This window comes from Gopherus flavomarginatus, chromosome 11 (genome assembly GCF_025201925.1).
Source record: "Gopherus flavomarginatus isolate rGopFla2 chromosome 11, rGopFla2.mat.asm, whole genome shotgun sequence".
NCBI classification, from domain to species: Eukaryota; Metazoa; Chordata; order Testudines; family Testudinidae; genus Gopherus; species Gopherus flavomarginatus.
Window position 1 is genome coordinate 33,053,969 of NC_066627.1, and position 23,179 is coordinate 33,077,147.

The window sequence follows — 23,179 nt, forward strand, 5'->3', positions numbered from 1 at the left end:
TCTCTCTCAGCAGGCCTCTTCTGTGACATTCAGTCTATTCAATTTCCATGGTAATGCTTGCACAAGAGATAACTTAAAATACTTAAATATTGATATAAACAAGTATATTGCCCCCTGAATTACAATGTGATGAAACTTGCATGAACATCCAATTCAAGTACAGGATGCTTGCATAGGAGAGACTTCTCAGGGAGCTAAGTGCCTAGAATATCTCTACTTTTAAAATTGTCACTTATTACTTTATTTGTCACCCTTCCTTGCATTGTTCGGTATCTTACTCCAGGAGTCGTTCCACTGATTCCTGTCGGAGTAGTCCTGGTACTGCTCAGTATGAGTTAGTGTATCAGAATCTGGCCCTTATTTTAGCAGATCCAAACGTGCCTAAAATCACTAGACTTTCCCCCCTGATTCTTCCACTCCTAAAAAAGGCTTAAATGACTCAAACAGTTTGAAGGAGAAATGAGCATCTGGTCTTGTTTGTGTTTCAAGCTTCAGGCTAATGCAAAGCTAAAAGAAAAATGGAATATATGGGGCCAGATTGTTCCTCTAGATCCAAACTTGATTTGCAGACCTCCTGTCTCTTCTCACTGTTACTGGGGGGAGTTAATTGAGCACTGGCTGAAAGATTCAGCTCTGAGAATGAATTCAATACCTTTAAAAAATTATTTTTCGCTGAGATTCTTGTTAACGGGATTGTGCAGATCAGCTGGCAGGATCAGGGCCTAATCAGATGGGTAGGAGAAGGTAAGTACTGGTGGCCTCATTTTACAGATGGGGAAATGAGGCACAGAGAGACTTGATGTCTCTGTCCAGTGTTCCAGGGTTTGTTGCAAACTCTGCAGAATATTTAAACCCAAGACAAAAGGCACACAAACTTGTGTGCGTGCACATTTTTTTTCCTGGGGGAAAAAAATCTTATAATATTAAGCTTTGCAAAACCATATCAAAAAATAAACTTGGGGCTTAATAGAAGTCTCTTATTATTTTGAATGGGGTGTGGCAAGGTGTGGAGATTTAGGACTGCATTTTCCATGATGTAAAAACTGGATGTCTGATCCATAGCCCATAAAAGTCCAGGGGAGTGTTTGCATTTATTCGAATGGGTTTTGGATCTGGCTCAGTGTGAATATCTTTCTTTTTTAAAAACGAAAGTATGAATCTCCTGCTGCTCTTTACTTGAGAACTAACTGTGATGCCCCCTCTCATTTCCAAGGTGATAGTCTGGGGGAACTATGGACGCATGGAGCGCAAACACTTCATGGGAGTTGCCAGGGTTCTCTTGGAAGAACTGGATTTGTCAACTTTAGCAATTGGCTGGTACAAGCTTTTCCCTACCTCCTCGATGGTAGATCCCACTACAGGTCCGCTTCTGCGCCAGTCTTCACAGCTTTCCTTGGAGAGCACAGTGGGACCCTGCTGTGACAGGTCTTAATGAGCAAGGAAGGGGGGAACTGTTTCTGTTTTTTAAACATGCTGTCAAGGTTTTGTTTGCTGGAACTCTGACCTCAAGTGCATTGCATGTTCAGTCAGTTCTTGAGGAGCTCGAAGAGTGACCTTAGACAGAAGACAAGGGGGAGGGCCGTATGCCCTCTCCAGCCAAGTAGCAGGTGTCACGGGGCATGAGTCCTAGCTGTGAAATTATACATACACCTCGTTTCACTTCCCTGGGTGTCATTCATGCACCCTGTTTCAGATCAGTATTAACCCTAAAAAATTGCAGCATTTTTATTTTATTTTTTTGAGCAGGGAAGATATTTTTCTTAACTTTTGTTTTAGAAATTCATAAAATATAGAATTTTTTTTGACAGTGCCTGAAAGATTGGAAAGCAAACATCTGATCTGAAAAGAGCAGGAATGGACCGTTTCACGGGATTTTTTTTTTAATAAGATCTATCTCCTTAAAATCCATAAAAAAAGAAAAAAGGAACTACAACTGTCTTTAGAAAAAATTCCACATCAAAGAATCGTGTTAGCTATAAAACGATAGTTGCCATGGTTTTAAACTGTGCCAAATTACCAGCAAGTGTCTTTAATACAGTACTGGCTAACACTGCTGCTGAAGCATGTTCGATGGGAATACAAGTGGACTATGCTTTGGTTAGAGCGGACAGTTCTAATGGAGGAGGCGAGCTAACTAATTAGCTGCGATTCTGGTCACTGGAAATGTGAGTCAAACATCAGACTTGCAGTTTGAGATGTGATTTAATAGCACATTGTCAGATACGACATTTCACAATTTACAAACCCCCATAGTTTTTGCTGCTCATTCCTCCATCATGGTGGTTTCTAGCTTCTGCATTCTGTTCCTTCTTTCTGAGTACATATCTTGTGAAGTGCCACCTTCCTCTGCTAACATGCCACGCTATGAACTGACCTAAAATAATACCATTTTATTCTACTACAGGGAAGGAGGGTGTTGCAAAGAAAATCCTCAGTTTGCCACCCAAGAAGGGGTGCTAATGAGCACATGCCTCTCCTCTCTTAAAGTTGTGTTGCTTAAGGCAATCCCAGTAACACACAGGCATTGTCAAGTGAACCACAAGAGAAGGATGCCTTCCCCAAAGTACAGGCACAGGAGAGCAGTTGGGGAAATCTAACAGATATAGTCACATGTATATTTTGTTGACTAAGAACAGCAAAAAGGCGCATCAGATGTTAATTGTAGAGCAAATCCTGTAGGTTAATGCAGTAAAGAAAAGTACTGTACATTCTTTCAGCTGCTAAGCAGAGAGCAGCTTTCTCAAACAGTCACATGTGCTAGATTAGTGGGGTATTTCTCTAGATATATTAGATCATTCAGGTGATTCAAAATCTTATGCTTGGAGACACCCATTCCCCAAAACTGTGGAGCATTTTTAGGAGTCTGGACTATCTCAAAGAGTTAGTGGCAGTTAAGCTTTTTCTACTAGGGGTTTTTCTCGTAATTTTTAATGAAGACTTGACTTCTGTCTTAAAGTGGTTTGCTATTTTAGGTGCAAGGAAGTATTTTATTCTGTGATTTAAGAACCTGAGGTCCCCTGTAATGTTTAGGAGCCAACGGATTCCTGACCTGTCACTGCAACACACTGACAGTTTCTCCATGCAGACCACAAATAAGTAAGAATAAAGCATGAAGTTGCATAAGATGGAGAACGTAGCTGCTTATGGTTATATCTGAGGGATTTAAAATGATTCTGAAATAATTACAGAAAAGTAGCAAAAATAATGGACCCAACAATATGCTTTGTTAAAACTGATGTAATGTTTGGGGGAGGGAGAGTACATAAATCTGAGAATTTTAAGAGTCTTAAAGTGACAAGCTCCAACATTTCAGTCCAGTCTCTTAATTTTCTTGGACAAATATGTCTCTAGGCTCAGTCTAATTATTTTTTCTAACTGTATTAGGCAATTCTATATATTAGCTAAAGAAAGTTTGTTGCATGCTTTTTTTAAAAAAAGCACATTTGCTGTAATTCAAGTCAACACCTTTTCCTCTTGGTATGTAGTAATTACTAGGCAATATTGTACAATATGTGTATGAACTAGATTAGGTTAGGTAGATTTAGGGGTTTGTAGCACTGGATCTTTTAATAACTATGTCTTTAAAAGGACTATGAGAAAATATAAATACATTCCAAACCTGATAACTGAATGACAGGGGTTTTATCTTCAGTTGCTTTGAAAATTTTATATGGGTATTTTGTTTGGATACTATCTACCTGTATAACTAGTTAGTAACATTTTATCTGTGTCCAGTAAGAGGCATGCAACGTTTTTCCCCAGATTTTTTGATTGGGAGTGGGAGGAATAAATATGCCAAAAAGCATCTCAAGAAATCTCCTTTTGGGACTGGCAGTTGGAAAGCTCAATTCCTCCGTGAATAGCAAATTCCACATTTTGGGATCCCACCTCCTCCAAAAACTCTGCAAGCGCAAATGTGATTAGTTTAGTTAAATATAGGACTATTCAACTCTATAGACTGTCTTGTTTGTGTTTTTAATCACATTAGGAGGTCACTGTCAGGTTAAAACCCCTATTTTTAAAAATATATATTTTCTCTTCTGTGTTGTTTTAGTAACACCAGACATTATTACAATTGAAAGCTGTGTTAACCATCTATTTTACGCCGTCTTGCTTATCTTCTGCATTTCTCACAGCTTAGATAGTGATAATAGATTAGTCAGTTTCATGGTTTCTCGTGCACAAGGGGAATGCTACAGTGTCTGAGTTTCAGACATTCAAGGATTGTATTTACAGCAAATAAAAATGTTTTTCACTGGGATTAAACAAAACAAATCACAGAAACTCTTCTAATGGTTCACAATCAAAGAGCTTAAGGCCAGGGGGAACCATTATGATCATCTCTAGCTTTCTAGCAAAACCTCCTGCATGCCTCAGGTGGGACAGTTTCACCCAGTACTTCCTGCATTGAGCTCAATAATATGTAGTTAGAGAGAAAATCTTGTAGCTAGGTATCCTGTCTTGATTTAAGGACTCCAAGTGATGGAGAGTTCAGCAGGGTCTTATGCTTGGAAAAGTTGATTTTTGGAAAACTAAACTTTTTGGTCAGATTTGACCTGACAGTCTCTCTCTAAGATAATGTGATATGGTAGCTCTAACTTTTTGCCCTGGTCACTTTGAGTTTGGTAAAGTAGCGTTTGACTAGAGCAGCTAGCATCTGAATCCTGAACAAAGGTCCACAAAACACTTGTTTTGTGTCTTAAATCTGGGTGTTAGTTATGTTTTGTTTTTAAGCAAAGGAATTGATAATGTTTTTGATCTGAGTAAAGATGAAGGGTGGGTATGGGGACAGATTGTGTGCTCAGCACAGGGCTAATTCTCCATTTCTTCCCTTCCTAAAGCTGCCCTTAACGTTCATGGGAGGTTCAATTGCAAAAGGAATGGGGGGGTCAATCCCTGGACGTTACCTTCTTTGCTATCTATCCTTTTGCTTTAAGGAAGTGATGATGGTTATATCCCTAATGGCAAAATGACCTTTCCTGATGGGAATTTCATGAACAAGGAGAGCAGAACATTGGAACTGAAACCCGTTGTACAGATTTCCCTTGTTTGTAGTGTGAACACAATGAAGTTGTGACTATGTGATCAGTCCTGGCTTCTTCAGGCCAAAGTGTGATTTTTCCAATCTCCTGGCATTGCTCAGTCCTTGCCCTGACCCAGCTGGCATGATATAGAGACAAAATAAGGTGCTGATCTTGTAGTTGAATCCATTGATTCAGATTCCAGCACCTCCACGGATCCAAGCATAAGGGTTTGTCTGTGTGGATCCAGTTGCAGGATCAGGGCTAAGCAAACTTTGCGCTGCCTGCCCAACCTATGCATCCCAACTTTTTGGCAAAGGATTTTTGAAGGAAAATCACTGAATTCTTTGAGTGACTATATATATTTAATGTTCTTAATTACTGGATCCTTTATCAAGGTACTGTTTAAAAGTTGTAGGTTTTCTGGCATCAGACTGTCACTAGTTCGTATAAAGGAACTATTTATAACGTTGAAGCAGTTAGCAGAATCTCGACCAAAGCATGTTTTTGGTAATGTGTGGACAGCAAGACAACTTTTTATGAAATTCATTTTAAGTTAGTTTATTACACAGTTATTAATATTTTACAACAGGAGAAATATTTTTCTTTAAAGACAAAATGATGTATGATTTTTAACTGACATAATTTAGCATTTTCAAAAATGTTTTATGATCTTGGTATGAAGTTTACTCATTCTTTTGAGTCATGTGTTCTGTGTTATATTTTATCAACTTTTTTCAAAAAAAAAAACAAAACGCATATGTAAATAATTACCAGGAAAGAGTCCTATAGAACGTTCTGTAAACTAACTGATCATTGAATTGTTAGAAATATTTGTTATTGTTCATAAAGTCTCAGCTGCTATCCAAGCCTTTGTTGAAGAAATTGATGTAGTATTTTCAAGATGAAAACTACTTAGCTAGTTTTGTCATAACCCTGTCTTCTGTATAAAAATCTTTTTATAAAGAGAGTCTAAATAGGCTAACAAGCAATAATATATTCCATTTAATGTGCACAGATTGTGACTTGCAGGCTGTAGTACATATTGTTGATAACAGTAGATAACTGTCTTATTAAATACATCACTTCTGAAAAGATCCATACTAATTTAGAATATATGGTTAATAAAAATGAAGATTGGCCTACTGCCATGTGAGAAACATTCATTACAGTATAGACTCTGGGTAAATAAATTTGCTCATTGACAAAAGATCTTTTGATGAAGAATGAAATGCAACTGTAGGTGACTTCATACTACAGTTTTTAAAATACTTTGTGTAAAAACTTTATGAATATTTCAGTCTCTCTGATTTTCTTGGACTATTTGCAATTTGTAACTTGATGAGAGTGTTTCTTCACTGCCACTGCAGCCCCCACCACTGCACAGAGCTTTTCGTTCTGGGGTTGTGCCAATTCTGCTCTCTAGCTGCCTGTTTCATTTAGAATACCACAGACAAACTAAGGGGAGATTTTTTGGAGTAGCATATTGAGCTGTTCATTGAAGGCTCTGGGGTGGGTGGATGGGGGTGTTATCCCTTTCACTTATGGTATTTGTCCATTAAAAATCCCACTGAAGATGGAGAGAGAATGCACCTTTGTAAAGTATAACATAGGCTAATGTATAAATTAGTGACAGAATAGTCTGTGCAGTTCCACAGCAAGTTAAATAATGCTGGGTTGATTTAATGACTTTCCAAGCTGTCAGGAACAGGGCTCTGTTAGCTTTTAAGAATGTTTTGACTTTAAATTCAAGATATAATGCGTCAAATACAATTCTTAATAGAGAATCTAAATTCAATACGTATAAATTTTGCAGGCTATCGGGTACTTCATGAAGAAATCCCCATGTTGATTTAAAAATCGCCAAGCTGCTGTCCAGGTAGACTGCAGAATAACACTGGGAGCCCCAATAACTAGTGGAACATTAACTGGCTAGTGTTTGGGCAGCGTCTGGAAGATGTAAAGAGCATTGTAAATGCAAAGTACCATGGTTGTATTGTTCAAAAGATACACACATTATAGCAGCTACACTTAAAAAGATGAAGGGCCAAATTCAGACAAAGGGTAAGCAGATAAAGTGGAGTTGCATCCACTTGCACCATGGCTGAATTTGGGCCAGATCTGAAAGGGGTTTATTGAAAGAGTCTATATTTACACATAATGTATATGCATGCTAACCTGGAAAATAACAGCCAGGAGAGAATTCCTTGTAGCTTTAGTTTCATTTAATGCGGTATAGCCTCTGAAACCAAGGAGGAGGCAGAGAGGAGCCAGCACCTTACACAGCACCAGAAAATACAGGTTAGGACCCAACTATTCATCCCTTTGTGACTTACCATATCTAGAAATACAGCCAAAGCTAGAAATTACACTGCAGAGTTTTGCTTTTAAACAGCTGGACTGTGCATTTACATAGTATTGGCTGTGAGATGAGCTCACTGTTGAGAGAAGGGCTTATCTGTTGTATGCCAGATCCGGGGACAAGGGGAAGCCCAGTGCTGGGATCAAAGTCCACCCACCATGCAGTGAGCAGCAGCCTATCAAAGGGACCAATCCTGCAGTCTTTACTCAGGCGACATCCCCACTGAAGCCAAGCTCTGTTAGCTGAGTAAAGGCTGCAGCTCAGGACTCTAGCACCATATTTTAAAAGGCATTTAGGCACCTGAAGAGCGAGATAGGCATCTAGTGTCTTAACTCCCATAGGTGCCTAATAGGATCATTTTAGGCACCTAAATACTTTTAGAAATTGCCCCAAGATGGTTACATTTCTGATCTACTAAAGCTGCTTATTTTTCTGTTTCAATGAATTGTTCTAAAACCTAATGTCTTGAAATATTTAGAGGTTGGAAACAGTGTGAATTGTAGGTGGGGGGGAATCCAAGCCCGAGAATATGAAAGGGCCTTTCCTGTTAGCTAGCTCCTAACCCACCATGAAACCACTGATGATTTCTAATGCCGCAAGGGGAGAAATATCCAGCAAGTTAGTTAAAATGTGTAGCCCTGGCCTTCTCCATGCAGGGACTGGTGTCATCCCCAAGCAGGGTGAGAAGGCAAGGCTGCAAGGCACCTTCATCCTCGGGATCAAAGATGGAGGCAGCTTCTTGCAAAACTGTTTCAAATTAAAAAGCATCGGGGGATGCACTGCCCCATTGGTGAGTGAACCAGATCCACCGGCAGTGCCCCCATGGCTCCTCTGTATTCAGATCAGTGGCAGGATCTTCCACTGAAACTGCCATTGGGGTCAGTATTAATGGGAGATAGAAGCATCTAACAAATATAGCACTGATCCCATAGGCTCAAATGCCATGCAAATAAAAGGGGCTAAAGTAGATTGAAACGGGAGCGCTCGCTCTCTCTGTTTTTTGCTGTGCTCCCCCACTTTCCCTGTGGAAACTTGCTTTTGGGCTCAGCCCCAAATCCCCAGCTCTAGGTTCCCAAACCTTATTCTAAATGGGCAGGAAGAGTAGGGGCTGACCATGGCTCCAGCTGGGGCCTACGAGCCTGGAGTACACCTTTCCTTGGGGACTAGCTTTGCAGCCAGAGCCTGCCAGCTTGGGGCATGAGCCCAGAATAGTGACATGAGGCACGCCTTCCACCTCAGGGCTGACCTCACTGCCACCATCCTGGCAGTGGGCCTTATCTACTCTGAGATATCACACAGCTGTTTTTCAGCACCAGCGCAGCTGTTCCAAGCAGGGCTGGGTGATTCGGTGGTGGTGACAGCAGTGGCAGCCTGCTGTGGAGTTTACACTGTTGGTAGTACTGGTGCAGCTGCTTAATGTTCTGTGCAGAAAACCAACTGCAAAATTCACGAGTGTATGTATGTACTCTCATGGATTGATCCTGCTGCAGCCACTATGCAAATGGCCCAATTGATTAGTCAAGTAAAGATTATCTATGGGAATAAGTGCTGCAAAATCTGACCCTTAATCTAGGGATTAAGGATTAAATTATTGCCGGGGATCATTAAATGTCTCAGAAGTATCCAAAATTCTCTGTTCGTAACCAGCAAGGAGCCCCAGGGTTCCACTGCCTCATTTCTATTGGCTTTCAGTGGCCTCTACTTGCAATTTGTGTCTTTGCAACTCTCCCTCTCTGTATTTTTCCTAAATGTAATTGACATGAGTCAGTTAAATCTTAGCCATGTCATCACTGCAGGGGAGGAGAGAGTACATGTGATCACTTGTGAACAGCTGGAAGGCTGGCATCCCACTTCTCTGTGACTCCAAGAGGGTCCCTTTTCCAATGCTCCCACATTTCATTGTTTGCAAGGTGTATGGACTCCCTTGGCTGGAAGCCTTTGCAGCAGACTGTACTGTCCAGACCAACGCTTTAGTACGTGAAGTGAGGTGTAACTCTTGGTGCCCACTGTTCAGTGCATCTCATTGGATACTCAGTTCTAGTGAAGGGAGGATTCTCCTATACTTTTTGCCTGTCTGTAGGTTTTAGTCAGACATATGTGATGAGTGATTTACAATTCAGTGTTAAGCTAAGGACAAATGTTGATAATGGTGATAATAAAAAATTTTTTTTTCTTTTTTTGCATCTGAGGTTTTTAATTGCATCCGTTCGGTTCCCAGACACATTGCTACAAGAGTTTTTTCCTAAATCACCTAGTCCTTGTCCCATTAAACCCTCACTGCCTGAATGGTTACTGGATGGCATGGACTGACTCGGCATCACCATAGGCGATAAGCTTGAAAGAACACTGTTGACTCACTCGTCTCACCCCTTGCTGCAGGCATGAATTGCCCTATACATTCTTTCCATCTAATCAGGCTTTGAACACCTATAGTGACTGGATCGTAATGAACACAAATCACTTGTTGCTTAAATTCACTTAAATGTCTGAACCGAGAGCCCTCTGCAGGCTGTTCTTTTACTAAAAGCTACTGTAGCCAATAGTTAACATTTAGAAACAAAGGATCAATTAAAAATTAAGCCCCTCTTGCCCATTGGGTTGAGAACAGAAATGCCAAGAGATGAACATACCCATACAAGAGCTACCTGCAGAAGAAAATAGTTTAAGGCCAGAAGGGACCATCAGATCATCTAGTCCAACCTGCTGTATAGCACAAGCCATTGCATTTCCTCCAGATACCTCTGTGACAGGTGAGCCCCCACTTCTGGGATGCCACCTGATTTAATAGGGTTTCACTGACCCTCTCCTGCTCCACCAGCCTGGATTCCCTCTCCATTTTGCTGATTTAGGCTCTCCAGCCTCTTGCAGCGCACACACAGATAGAGCCAGACCCAGACTGAAGTCAGCTCTGTGTGAGAGGATTCACCCAGCCCTTGTGTATATCCCGCTTTGGGGAATAAACCCAAAATAATACTGTCTTGTGCTGTACAGAAAGATCTGCACAGTGTAAGCTCATAACCATTTTCCCTCTCCCTCAATGTGGAAAGAGAGATACACAACTTCTTGCCCACCCACCCCCAGTTAGCAATTGCACAAACTGAGTGTAATAATAAATATTAACTATAAAAGGCAGATTAAGTGATTATATGGATAGCAAACAGAACAAAGCAGATTACTGAGCAAATAAAACAAAACATGCACACTAAGTGTAAGATCTTAGAGTCTGGTTTCAAGAAGTAATTTCTCACCCTAAATGTTATTGTAGGCAAGTTGCAGAGTTTCTGTAGCTTAGAGTTCCAATTATTTCTTCTTACAGACTGGAACCCTGCCTTTCCCCTCAGGTTAGATCCTTAGTCCCCCCAGGTACTTTCAGTCTTTCTTCTTGGGTAGGCAATGGAGAAGAGTCCAGATTAACCCCCTTGCCATTTTCAAAGACTCATGGTCTTTTTCTAATGGCCCATTAAGGCTGATTGCTTACTGTCTAGTGGGCATTTCCCCAAGTACACACATAATTGTAATTGTTATAGTCAATATTCCTAACTTCAGATACAGAAATGATACATGCATACATATGGGATAATCACATTCAGTAAATCATAACCTTTCCAATGATATTTTACATGAGCCATCTTGCGTAAGTATCTTAGTTATGCCATATTCATAACCATATTGCTATGAAGAATATGGGGTATAACATCACAACCTCTACAGTGCACCTGATGACTAGTTACAGCACAGCATTTCAGCCCTCCAGAGACTAAGCTGTTGGGTGCTGCAGACAGCACAGGAGAGAACAAGGCACTACCAATGTCCAAGGTCCCAGCAATAGCAGGGAATTGATGAGGTGAGGTATGCCCAGATGATCCTAGCAGGCAAGCTCTGCCGCACGCTGCAAAGGAAAGTGAATTCCTGCCCCCCAACCCCGGTTCCTGCTAATCTGAGCTGGGGGAAATTCCTTCTCAACCCCAAAAGATCTGTTTGACCTGGAGCACATGAGTGTAACCCACACACCTCCTGGGTGTGGTGTTCTGTTCCCTCTAGTGGCACCATGACCACTTAGGGCTTGTCTACACTGGTAATTAACAGCGCTGCAACTTTCTCGCTCAGGGGTGTTAAACAAAAACACACACACCCGAGCGCAGCAAGTTGCAGTGCTGTAAATTGCTAGTGTAAACAGTGCCTCAGCGCTGGGTCCTATGCCCATCACGGAAGGAGCTTTTTTAGAGCCGTGACCGCACAAGCGTGTTGGCGTTGCCAGTGTAAACTAGCGTTAAGAGATGAATGAGTCTGCTACAGCCTTAGCTAAGAGCCAGGGAGCTTTTAGCTCATGCAGTAGAGACTCGTATACTAAGTTTCACAGGTCCCAAGTTCAATCCTGCCCACCAAAGACTAGGGTCTGTCAGCATTATATGAGCACAACCCATCAGCTGGGCATCTAAGAGGGGATTCTCTGAATCACCTCAGAGCACTGGTCCACCATGTCTGGTGTCCTGTCTCCAGCTGTGGCCACTCTCTGAAGGTAATCTGTTCTGCACCTCTCTGAAGGCAGAAAGCTGAGAAGCCTTCAGACCCTTCACTCAGATGAGAGCAGGCCCAGCTGGTGGGAAAAGCTAGGGCTTAGGCCCCATCTCACGGGATCCATTAAATTTCACTCCTGACACCAGAGCATCAGGAACAAAAATCCCTTCAAAACTACCAAATGCCTGTGTCAGTTTCAAGATACAGCATCATTCATCATAAAGTTCCCATCACCTCATAAGAACAGCCGTACTGGGTCAGACCAAAGGTCCATCTAGCCCAGTATATGTCTACCAACAGTGGCCAATGCCAAGTGCCCCAGAGGGAGTGAACCTAACAGGCAATAATCAAGCGATCTCTCTCCTGCCATCCATCGCCATCCTCTGACAAACAGAGGCTAGGGACACCTCAGTGGGCTGTAAAAGCGCATTGATCCCCAATAACATTCAGCTACTGCCATGGGATCAGGAGGAAGGGAAGGTAGCTAAGGCCTGAAGCACTGGCCACTCCTCTGGGTATGAATGCCATTTTCAAGCCCTTTGGTCTCCCAAGTACAGTTGTGTAGAAGAGAGACAGAGAGGGAGCAGCAGGGAGGTGTGGGTGCATCAGACTTTCCCTCAAAGAAGGCCCCTCTTTTAGTGAGTTCAGTTAGAGATTATAGTGAAGCCACCAGAGCGAGTATCCCTGGATCCTGGCTGTCTGAGGTGCGTGGGGGTCTCAGTCTGCAGCTGAGTGAATGCTGGGGACGATCTGCTTCTGTTCCTATGGACAATGACAAAAAATTAGACTGAATTTGTTCTATACCCAAGGACATGAAATACCAAAGAGACGCTTGTAAAACACTTAGTTACCTTCCTGAGCATGTACTTTCATTCCTCTTTAGAGACAAGTTAATCCTTTTCAGCCAATAATATAGTCAGTGAATTTAGCCTCTTTCTGTCTTGTGATTTTCTATCTGCCGACTAACTCTCAGAATAAGGGTGACAGAGAAAGGCGAGGGAGAAATCTCCAGCAGTGCCTATGGCTAGAAAGTCAACCCAGCAAGATGTAGAGAGCTGAATGGCATCTCCTGCTGTCAAACCATCACCAACTTCCAAAAGCAACATCAGGCTCAGGCAGTTGCTAAGCAACGGAGGACCTTAACATCAATCTTGCCTAGCAACTCGGGCTCTGTAACTGCAATAATAAGTGAGCAGGTGCCCTGCCTTTCTCGGTTGGCCAACCATTATCAGCGACAGCCTATGCCCGAGGACCCTGCTCGGCACGGCAAATGTCACAGCCGTCAATTCCCAGGGTGGTTTTGACATGGGTTGCCATGTGTTTAATTTGTGTCTTTGTGCTGGGGATTCTGTGTCTCACAAGTAATTGCAGAGTAATTTTAAGATGGTGGGCTCTGACATAAAATCCAGAGAGGAATTAAAGAATCTTTCAGCCCCTGGATTCCACTCATGTCAAGGGTCTCTTGCCTCCAAACACAACACCGGGGAGGCGGGACACTTTTTAATCATTTCACATGAAAAACCTGGTGGACTTTGACGTTTCTCAGTGAAATAAAAACTCCCCTCTGGGAAAGCAGCACCAAGACAAGAGGATGTTGGCCCCATGCTGACAATCAGGGTCTTCTGCCATCCCGCCAAGAGCATAGCTTAGGATGATCTAGGATCTAATCATACGCTCAGGGTCAACAGCCTCAAAGCCACACAGGAAGGTGGGCGTACACCTGTGCTGTGTGTGCAAAATCAATAGCAACCATACAACTTCACACACAAAACTCTTGCACAGCTATGCTTGTGAGCACAATCAGCATCAAATCAGAGGGAGGGGAGGGCTGAACATGCAGGTCTCTGTGTTAATTCAGCACTAAATTCCACTGGTAACAAGCACCTAAGACAGAGGTGGGCAAACTACAGCCCGGGGGCTGCATCTGGCCCTTCAGATGCTTTAATCCGGCTCTCGAGCTCCCGCCGGGGAGCAGGATCCAGGGCTTGCCCTGCTCCGGCACTCCAGCTGGGGAGCGGAGTCAGAGCTTGCCCCACTCCGCGCATGCTGTGGCTCCGCGCGGCTCCTGGAAGCAGCAGCATGTCCCCCCTCTGGCTCCTATATGTAAGGGCAGCCAGAGGGCTCCACATGCCACCCCCACCTCAAGCACCGTCTCTGCAAGGGTGGCGGCTGTGAGGACAGTGTGCAGAGCCTCCTGCACATGCCTCCGCGTAGGAGCCGTAGGGCGGACATACAGCTGCTTCTGGGAGCTGCTTGGCCTTACCATCTCCGCCCCTCCTGAACCACCTCTGCCATGAGCTGAGTGAGTGGCATATGGGAATAGCTGGCATCTCATCTATGACCAAAGCCTGGGGGAGAGTAGAACTGGCCAGGGAATTTTTTAACACAACCTTTTTCACCAGAAAATGCAAATTTTACCAAAGCTGAAACTACTTGCTGGAAAGGGCCAGTTCTGACTAATTTCCTATGTCAAGATACATTGGAAACAAGTTTAGAGATTGTAGAAATATCCTGTTTTGACATTTTTAGAACTAAAAGTCCTGAGGTTTTTTTGTTTGAAATGATTTTTTATTTCTAAATTTAAAGTAATTTACAATAAAAAGTCAAAGTTGAAGCCAAACATTTAGAAATTGTCAAAACATTTTGATTGACCTGATTCAAATTTGGGAGAGGGGGTGGGGAGGCTTTTCAGTTTTGAAAATTTTGGAGTTTTTGACAATTTATCCCAGTTCAGGATGGGGATTTTTTTTAAAAAAGTCTCCATTTCTCACAGGACAGGAAAACTGCTTCCCCCCCAGCTCCATTACTGAGTCTTTTGCTCTTTACACAACAATAAAAAATCTGAAGAGACTGCAGGAGCACATCTAGGTTGCAAACAACCATGTTCACACAAACATATACAAACCTGCCAGGCCTAGCTTCACACACTGATGCTTGTCTGGCTTCTGAAACATGGAACACAGAGAGACCACTAAAGGGCTCTCAAACTCTTTTGAGGAGTTCTACCCTAATCCTGTACATCAGTGCTTCTCAAGCTATCTGATGTGGGGGACCAGCAAATTTTTTTTCCAGTGTGCCAGGGACCGGTGCCAAATTATTATCCTATTTGACACTCTTATGAGGAAACTTGCCACGGACCAGCAGCTGATGGCTCACGGACCGGCACCAGTCCACAGACCACCACTTTGAGAAGCACTGCTGTACATTACACCTGGAATGGAATTACTTACATATTTCCCTCCCCTTAACCTTCCTTGGTCACTGGTCTTTTCAGACTGTGAGCTCCCCAGCAGGGTTGCTCTGAGTATAGCTCCTCCCACTGAGGTTTGTTCCAGAGCATCATGCCACCTTTCTCATTTAGTGATGCAGGACACTTGTGTGGCACCTATTTGCCTTCCACACCCCAGACCTGGCTGCATTTCCATGGTGATGTATGTACATGGATTGAGAACCCTACAGAGTAAAAGGTGCTATAGAGTAAAAAAACAACACCCTCCCCCTCAAAAAAAAAAACTAGTATACAACAAACATGAATACTGTTCACCTGTTCACACCAAGGATGTTTGCGATACCACAGATGAGCATATTTAGTTCTTTGTTTTTATAATGGACTGTTCCACTGAATGATGTTCTGGACCATGCTCCTTACATGATTTACCTGGAAATACTCTTCAGTCTCCTGATATCCTTACTTTGCACCTGGAATCCAGGGCATCTCAACACGCTGAATTCCCAAACTCACTGGGATAGTTTTACTTCGCTGTTTATTTCTGAAAATGCTTAATTCCAGATTAGCACTTCCTGATTCAACCACCAGATGGCACGCTGTTTCCTTGAATACTGAGCATCTTCCAAGCACGGTGCAAAGCAAACCTCTCGAGTCGGTCATTCCACGAAACGTCACTTTTAGTCCTGAACTCACCCATATCCTACATAAATCTGCTCACCCTCCAGTTTTATTACTGAAAGTCATTTTACACCAGAACTAAAAAATCCTAGCACAGAGGTTATAGCAGTGTGGCCTAGTGGCTAGAACACTGGACGAGGGTTCAGGATGCCTGGGTTCCATTCCTAGCTCTCTCCTATTGGCTTGATGGGTGACCATATCTCTCTGTGCTGCCATTCCCCATCTGTAAAATGGGATAAGCATACTCGTAAAGCACTTTCAGATCAATCTGTTATTACAGGAAGGAATCACGTAGGCTCTGACTTTCCTGAATAAATGCGTGTCCCTCATTTTAGGACTCTGTCATGCATTGCATCCCACATTTGGACTTTACACATCTAAATTTATCCTGATGTTCAGCAGTGATGAGGACCCACAGTTCCCACTGAGGTCACTGGCTGCTGCAAATGCTCAGGCCTTTTATTTAAGTGCCTAAATGTGGATTTAGGAACCTATCTTTAGAAACCTAGCTTTAAAAATGTTGGCCCTAGTGGTTAAGAGATTTGCCCAAGGTCACACACTGAGTCAGTGGCAGATCCAGGACTGGACTGTAGGAGCCCTGTCCCCCAGTGGCGCTAGGCCATGCTGCCTCTCTAATTCATAACTGTCAGTTCACAACTGAGAATATGTGGGAATCCTCAACTCTTCCCTAGCTCAGATCCAGGGCTGGCCTTACCATGAGGCGAACTGAGGCAGCCAGCTCAGGTGCCAGACTGTGGGGGGGCGCAACTAGGATCCAGAGTGTAGAAAGTTGTGCCTGCTGCTGGTGCACATGTATTCTCTCTGCTCTAGATGCACAGATGGTGGAGTGCTGTGCAGGAGGAAGGAAGGCACAAGAAACATAACAGGCAGGCAGAAAAAATGGTGAGAGGGAATAACAAAAAGCAGCAGGAGCTTCAGGGAGAGAGAGGAGGAGGAGCCTTTTATGTACCTCTCTAGCACACCAGCTTCTCAGGGAGCTTCCTGTTTCCTGCTGCTTCCCTGAACCCACTTGAGGAGAACAGGCAGTCAACTGAAGTAGTAGGAGCCAGTTAGGCCCTTAAGATGCTGATATCTTCCCTCACTCAGGCCCTGCTACCAGCCTGCTTATCTGTCCCCTTCAATTGAGTGTTGAGAGCCACTATAGCTGGCACAGAACAGCAGTCATGAGTGAAAGAAAAAACACCCCGCACGGGCAGCATTCAGAAAAAGCAAGCAAGCAAAGGAAGCTTTCCTATCTAAGCAGGAAGGTGCTCTCTTGAGATACAGACACAAATGTTCATGGTGAGCGTTCCAGCCCCAGTGAACTTGGTGGTCAGTGATGCAGCATCAGCTTCTAGTAAGACTGCTGCATTTAATGTAATTCAAAGCATCTATGTATTTTTCTCTTCATCAACTCATTGATGGCAAATTTTGAAGTAACATCTGGGCACATCCTCTCTGACACTGAAACCACTGAGTGCCACATGTTGGGAAAGTTGAGTGGAGGTGATAAAGCCTATCAAACATCAAACTGGGAAGATAGATGATGCCATAGTTGCCATTATGGAGGATAATGCTATGACAGGAACCATTCGTGGGAGAACAGTGGCAGAGGGAAATGGAATCACCAGAAGCATACAGAACTTCAAATTTCTGTGTGACTTAGTGTTGTGGCATGACATACTGTTTAAAATAAATGTAAGCAAGAGACTTCCAAGGTGTTGACCTTGATATATCTGGAGCAATGGAACAACTAGACAAAGCAAAGTCATACCTACAGTCTTACCAGTCAGATGAGGGATTTCAAAATGTTCTGAAGAGTGCACAGAAGTTGGCAGAGGAACTTCAGACTGAAGCTATTTTCCCACCCATTCAAGAATACAAGAGTCACCGAAGAAGACGACATTTTGATTACAAGGCACAGGATAATCCCATACAAGACCCCAAACAACAATTCAAAGTTGAATTCTTTAACCAGGTGCTAGATTATGCAATACAGTCAGCTGAAGAACATTTCATGCAGCTGAAGGAACACAGCAGTATATTTGGGATGTTGTATGATATTCCAAAACTCCTCACTATACCTGAAGAAAACCTACACCAGCAATGCAGGGCACTTGAGACAGTGTTGACACATGATGACATGAGCGATATTGATGCGAATGATTTAGGTGATGAACTGAAAGCCCTTTCAAGATACATTTCAGCAGGATCAACTCCAAAGGCTGTTCTGGAATAGATGTGCACAAATAAGATGACCACCCTCTTTCCAAATGCTTTTGTTGCTCTGCACATACTTCTAACACTTCCTGTAACAGTTGCCAGCGGAGAACGCAGCTTCTCCAAGCTGAAGTTAATAAAAACTCATCTACGCTTCACAATGACATGGGAGAGGCTGGTTGGCCTTGCAACCATCTCAACAGAGCATGGGCTGGCCCAGACTGTGGACCTTCAGCAAGCAGTTCAAATCTTTGTAACCAAGAAGGCACGGGAAGCACCACTTTGATTATTCAAACAGATACAAATGCCAGTGTTTACTATGCAGACAAGAAAAGTTACATTTGCTGTTCAGGTGTTTGGAAGTTAAGTGTTACTTAAAATTTTTGAACAAAGCATTTAAAGTTGTTAGTTCTCCTTTATTGGGGTAGGTAGTAGAGCACTACCATGAGAGGAGTAGAACAGGAAGAAGACAGAACTGAGACCTTTCAAAGTTTTGCCCCAAATAAGGGGGCATGGGGCATCTGAGCTCCCCGCCTCAGGTGCCAAAATGCTGTGGGCTGGCCCTGCTCAGATCTCTCCCTGGCACAGGGAGGGACAGGCTGATTCCAATCACACACAGAATAGATGACCTGATATTAAACAATAAGCTCCACACAATCGAAACAATAAAACCTCCAAGTGAGAAACCCTCCTGCACGAGCAAGGAGAAAAGAGTTGTTTGCCATGGCATCCATAGCGCATCCCCTTAGCCACCTCTCCATTGGCGATCCCAACCTCAATTGCTTCCCCTTTTATTTGTGCTTGTCATAACTCACGCCGAAGGCAGCATGAAACAGGCCCATTATTGTATAAAACAGCCATGCCTTGGCACCTCAGCCAAGGATCGCAGCCCCATTGGCCTGGGCACTATAGAGACAAACCACAGAGAAGACAGTCCCAGCCTCAGGGAGCTTGCACCCCTAGGGTGCAACCTTGGCCCTACTGGAGTCAATGACAAAATTCCAATTTACATCCCTGAGGCCAGGATTTCGCCTAGGTGCCAGACAGGATACAACTGGTGAACACCACAAATGTGGGGGGAGGAGCATGAAGCTGGGAGGCTGAAGCAACAATAAAACAAAGAGTGTTTAGCAGAAAAGTGGACACAACACAAAAGGCCAAACCCACCCGATGCAAATGGCTGCAGATCCAGTGAGGGTTATGCCCACTTGCCCCAGGGCTGAATTTGACCATACCGTTTAGCTCACTGCTCCCCACCTGTTGCACTTACTGACCTAATCTCCTCTGCTATCCAGCTTCAGGTGCATCGTCCTCCGCCCATGCTATGCATCCAGTGCAATACCTGCTTGCACAGCCATGGCAGCTGGGAAGGAGGGAACTGCATCCTAACACACCTGGGCTGCATGCAGTTCACACCAGTGCAGTCTCAGGGCAGCTCCCTGTGCAATTGTCTCTGCAGGGGTGTAACAGGGCGTGCTGAGCCAGGAGCTGCCGGGCACTCTGGCCCTCACCTTCTCACCAGAACACATTAACTGACTGACAGACAGGCAGGTAGCAGAGCATGCCAATTACCTGAGTAAAGGGGGTAATTGGGTGGAAGTAACCTGCAGCAGCTGGGGCTATCTAAGCAGACATAAAGTCAGCATCACACAAAGGAAGGCAGGACTGGCTGCAGCTAAGCAGGTGGAGGAAGCTGGCTATAAATAGTATATAAATAACACTCCAGGCTGTGGCCTGCAGAAGGGATATAATGAAGCACGGTGGTGAACACTTGCAATTGGGGTGGCTAATTACTGAGGCTGGAAAAGCTGCTCAGGGCACCACCAGGCGACAAGGGGGCAAAGCAGGAATGCCACAGCTACTGGCCTGCTATGCCACAGTCCAGTCAGGTCCTTGGGGTGCACAGTATGGGCCTGGCCTTTGTTACCAAAGAACTCAGGAAGCTGGGTCATTAACAGGCAGAGGATTGGACACTAAGTGCAGCATTGGACGAAAATGACTCCAGACTGTGAGGCAGAGTCATGACAACCAGCACGGTTTGTCCAAGGAGCCAGTATCCTGGGGGATGCTTGACACAAAGGCCAGGCAGACCCTTACACTGGGGCTGTACTGCCAGCTGTGCTGGTGGAGGATGTGTCCAGGAGTCCCACAGTGATGTGCCTGGCACTGGCAGGGGTGAGCTGGAACTCCAGAGCTGGCACTTCCTATAGTACTATTTGCATTGTGGTAGCACCTGGAGGCCCCTGCTGAGATCAGTTGTGCAAGGTGCTGTCCATACGCTTTGCAAGACAGTCCCTTCCCCAAAGAGTTTATAATCTAAGACAGACAAAGGGTGGGAAAAAGAAGTAATTATCCCCCAGGGGACCTGAGGCACAGAGAGAGGAAGTGACTTGGCCAGTGTCACACAAGCAGCCTGTGGCAGAGTCGGGGATTGAGCCCACCTCTCCTGAGTTCCAGTCCAATGCCATAACTGCAAACCATCCTTCCTCTCTGCTATGCAGAGCACTCGAGGCCCCAGACACTTGCTACCTTCCACGGCAATAAGGACTGGAGGTGACTCTCTCTCTCTGCAGCAGCCTTCTCCCAACATGTCAGGCTCCTCATCCATGGGGATATGCAACTGCACATTGGCCCTACTGCATGTGCAGACTCCTACTTCTCTTCCCAGCTAGAGCTCGGTGCAACAGCTTTACACAGCAGTATGGGCTGGGGGCTCTCTGCCTCCAAACAGCATGAGCTAAACTGCAACTTTCTAACCTCCAAGAAGCCTAATCTGATCTCTTGCTTTCACAAATAGTACGGCATGCAGGGATTGAACAAGTTAGATGCACAGCTGCCCACTTAAAGTGAGCACTTACTTGCTTTGAGCATCCACCTATGGCTGGTTGTATTCTAATAGGATTTCCAAAGTATGGGCTGCATGCGGGAGCTCCCCAGGGCAGGAGATACAAAAGAGTTGAGTATTTGACCACCTGCTCACCAGCTATTCAGCTGCACCAGCAATGCCAAAACCTGAACAAATAATAATTCAGTAGAGATGCTGCCATCATACAAATAATAAACCAGCACAGTCTGAATGATGGAAACAACTGGCTGACTGGGACAAACTTTGCTTGCCAGCTTTTACTGATAATTCGGTGGAGGCTGGCCTAGCACCTGGCCACTGTACAGCCCCTATCTGTGCCTGCCACATGCCACCTTTGTACCAGGATTCTCAGCAGGAGGCGGAGCACATGCACAAAGAAATAAATGAAATACTCATAAAACACATGGGATCAAACTTGCAGGGGTTTATCAATCCTTGGTTAGAAATCAGGCCCACTGTGCAGCTGCTGTTGATAGCTAAAATGGCAGGCAGAGCACGGAATGATTGAAGGATTTACCGGTTGCTGTGCATGTAACTTAATTTCCCCAGGATGGATGCAGTTGAAAGGGCACCCATGCAGAACTGTGTGTTCTGGGTCTCCATCACATATATCCCGCTGGAGCACGATTCTCCCTCTGTAATGTGGCAAAGGGAACCTGACTTCTTGTTGGCCTCAATTCCAGCCAGTTAATATTCTTGGTCCATTGGTAGGGCATTTGTGGGTCACAGACAACTGCAGCGGCACAGCAGCCAGCAAATAGAGCTGTAAACAGGGGAGTTTCAGAGGGAGTTCTGTTGGAGGAGGTTGCAGGGGAGACTAAGACAGAGGAACTGACAGGCCAGTTAAGGGACTGGGTGGTGGTCTGGTGACTGCTGGGGGGTTGTGTTGTGTTCCGTGGACTACCAGGCTTTAGGTGGGAAGGCTATGACTGATACAGAGATAGCAGTGAAAGACACAATGAGGATGACAGGATGTGGAAGCTGCGGCATGTACATGATCTTGGAGGGGGTACCTGAAAAGAGTTTTGTCTGCATGAAGTGCCGCCTGATAGAGCTGATGGAAGAGAAGATCCAAGGACTGGAAATGCAGGTGCAAACTCTGGTTGAGTTCAGAAGGGGGTTTGAGCAGACGATGGAGCACAGACAAGAGGTGGCAGAAGGGATAAGCTCAGATGTGCAGATGGAAGCAGGACCAAAGAATTCAGAGGAGAGACTGCTGGGGGAGGAAAGTGGACAGTGGAAGCATGTGACTAAGAGAACCAGGCAGGGAAAAGACGGGCCAGTGAAGGAGAAATAGAACTCAGGAACAGGTTTGCAGAGTTGGAAGATGAAGAAGGGGCACAGCACGTGGTCGCTGAAGGAGAGAGGGCGAGGAAAAAGAGAAGAGCTGATAGTCCTACAAGAGGAGGGGAGGAGTCAATGGAGGCAACACCAAATATAAGCCCCAGGAGGATTGCAAGGGGGAATAGGAATCGAGAGGATTGCAGCCAGTGGGTGCAAGGGATAGACCGGAGAATCACACTGTCACCAGGAAAAGGCAAGTCTACATGATTGGAGACTCCTTACTGAGAAGAATAGACAGGCCTGTGACTAGAGCTGATCGGGAGAACAGAAGGGTGTGCTGTATGCCAGGTGCTAAGATACAGGATGTGGACCTGAGGCTGAAAAGGATACTAGGGGGAGCGGGAAAGAATCCGTTGATTGTCCTTCATGTGGGAATGAATGATACGGCTAGATACTCTCTGGAATGTATCAAGGGAGACTATGCCAGACTGGGGAAGACACTTAAGGAAATCGAGGCTCAGGTGATCTTCAGTGGGATTCTGCCGGTTCCTAGAGAAGGGCAACAAAGGTGTAACAAGATTATGGCCATCGACAGATGGCTCAGGCAGTGGTGCTAGAAGGAGGGCTTTGGGATGTATGGCCATTGGGAAGCATTTACGGACAGAAGACTGTTCTCTTGGGATGGACTTCACCTGAGCAAGGAGGGAAATAAACTTCTAGGATGGAGGCTCGCCGAACTGATTAAGAGAGCTTTAAACTAGGAATTTGGGGGAGATGGTTGGGATACGTCCAGGAGATCTCCACACCGGAATTTAACCTTGAGAGGGAAGTAAACAAAGTAAGAGGGGATACAACCGTGGACAGAAGAATTGGCATAAGGAGGAAGGGTAGTGTAGATAGCAGACTAACAGGTGATGCTGGTGGTAGAATTTCTGTGCCTAACAGGGTAAAGAATGTCAGTGAAGCCAAACGGCAAAAATTAAGATGTCTGTACACTAATG

General features: G+C 44.5%; 1 protein-coding gene across 2 annotated transcripts in view; it reads left to right on the plus strand.

Moving 5' to 3' along the window:
• Nucleotides 1-9,527, plus strand: part of RIMS4 (regulating synaptic membrane exocytosis 4) — a 178,722-nt gene extending 169,195 nt beyond the window's left edge. For both annotated transcript variants that reach the window (XM_050917465.1, XM_050917464.1), the window contains one exon: nt 1,214-9,527. In XM_050917465.1, coding sequence (XP_050773422.1) covers nt 1,214-1,432 — 219 coding nt within the window. In that variant the 3' untranslated portion in view covers nt 1,433-9,527. The remainder of the gene's footprint in view (nt 1-1,213) is intronic.
• Nucleotides 9,528-23,179: the final 13,652 nt, after the last annotated feature.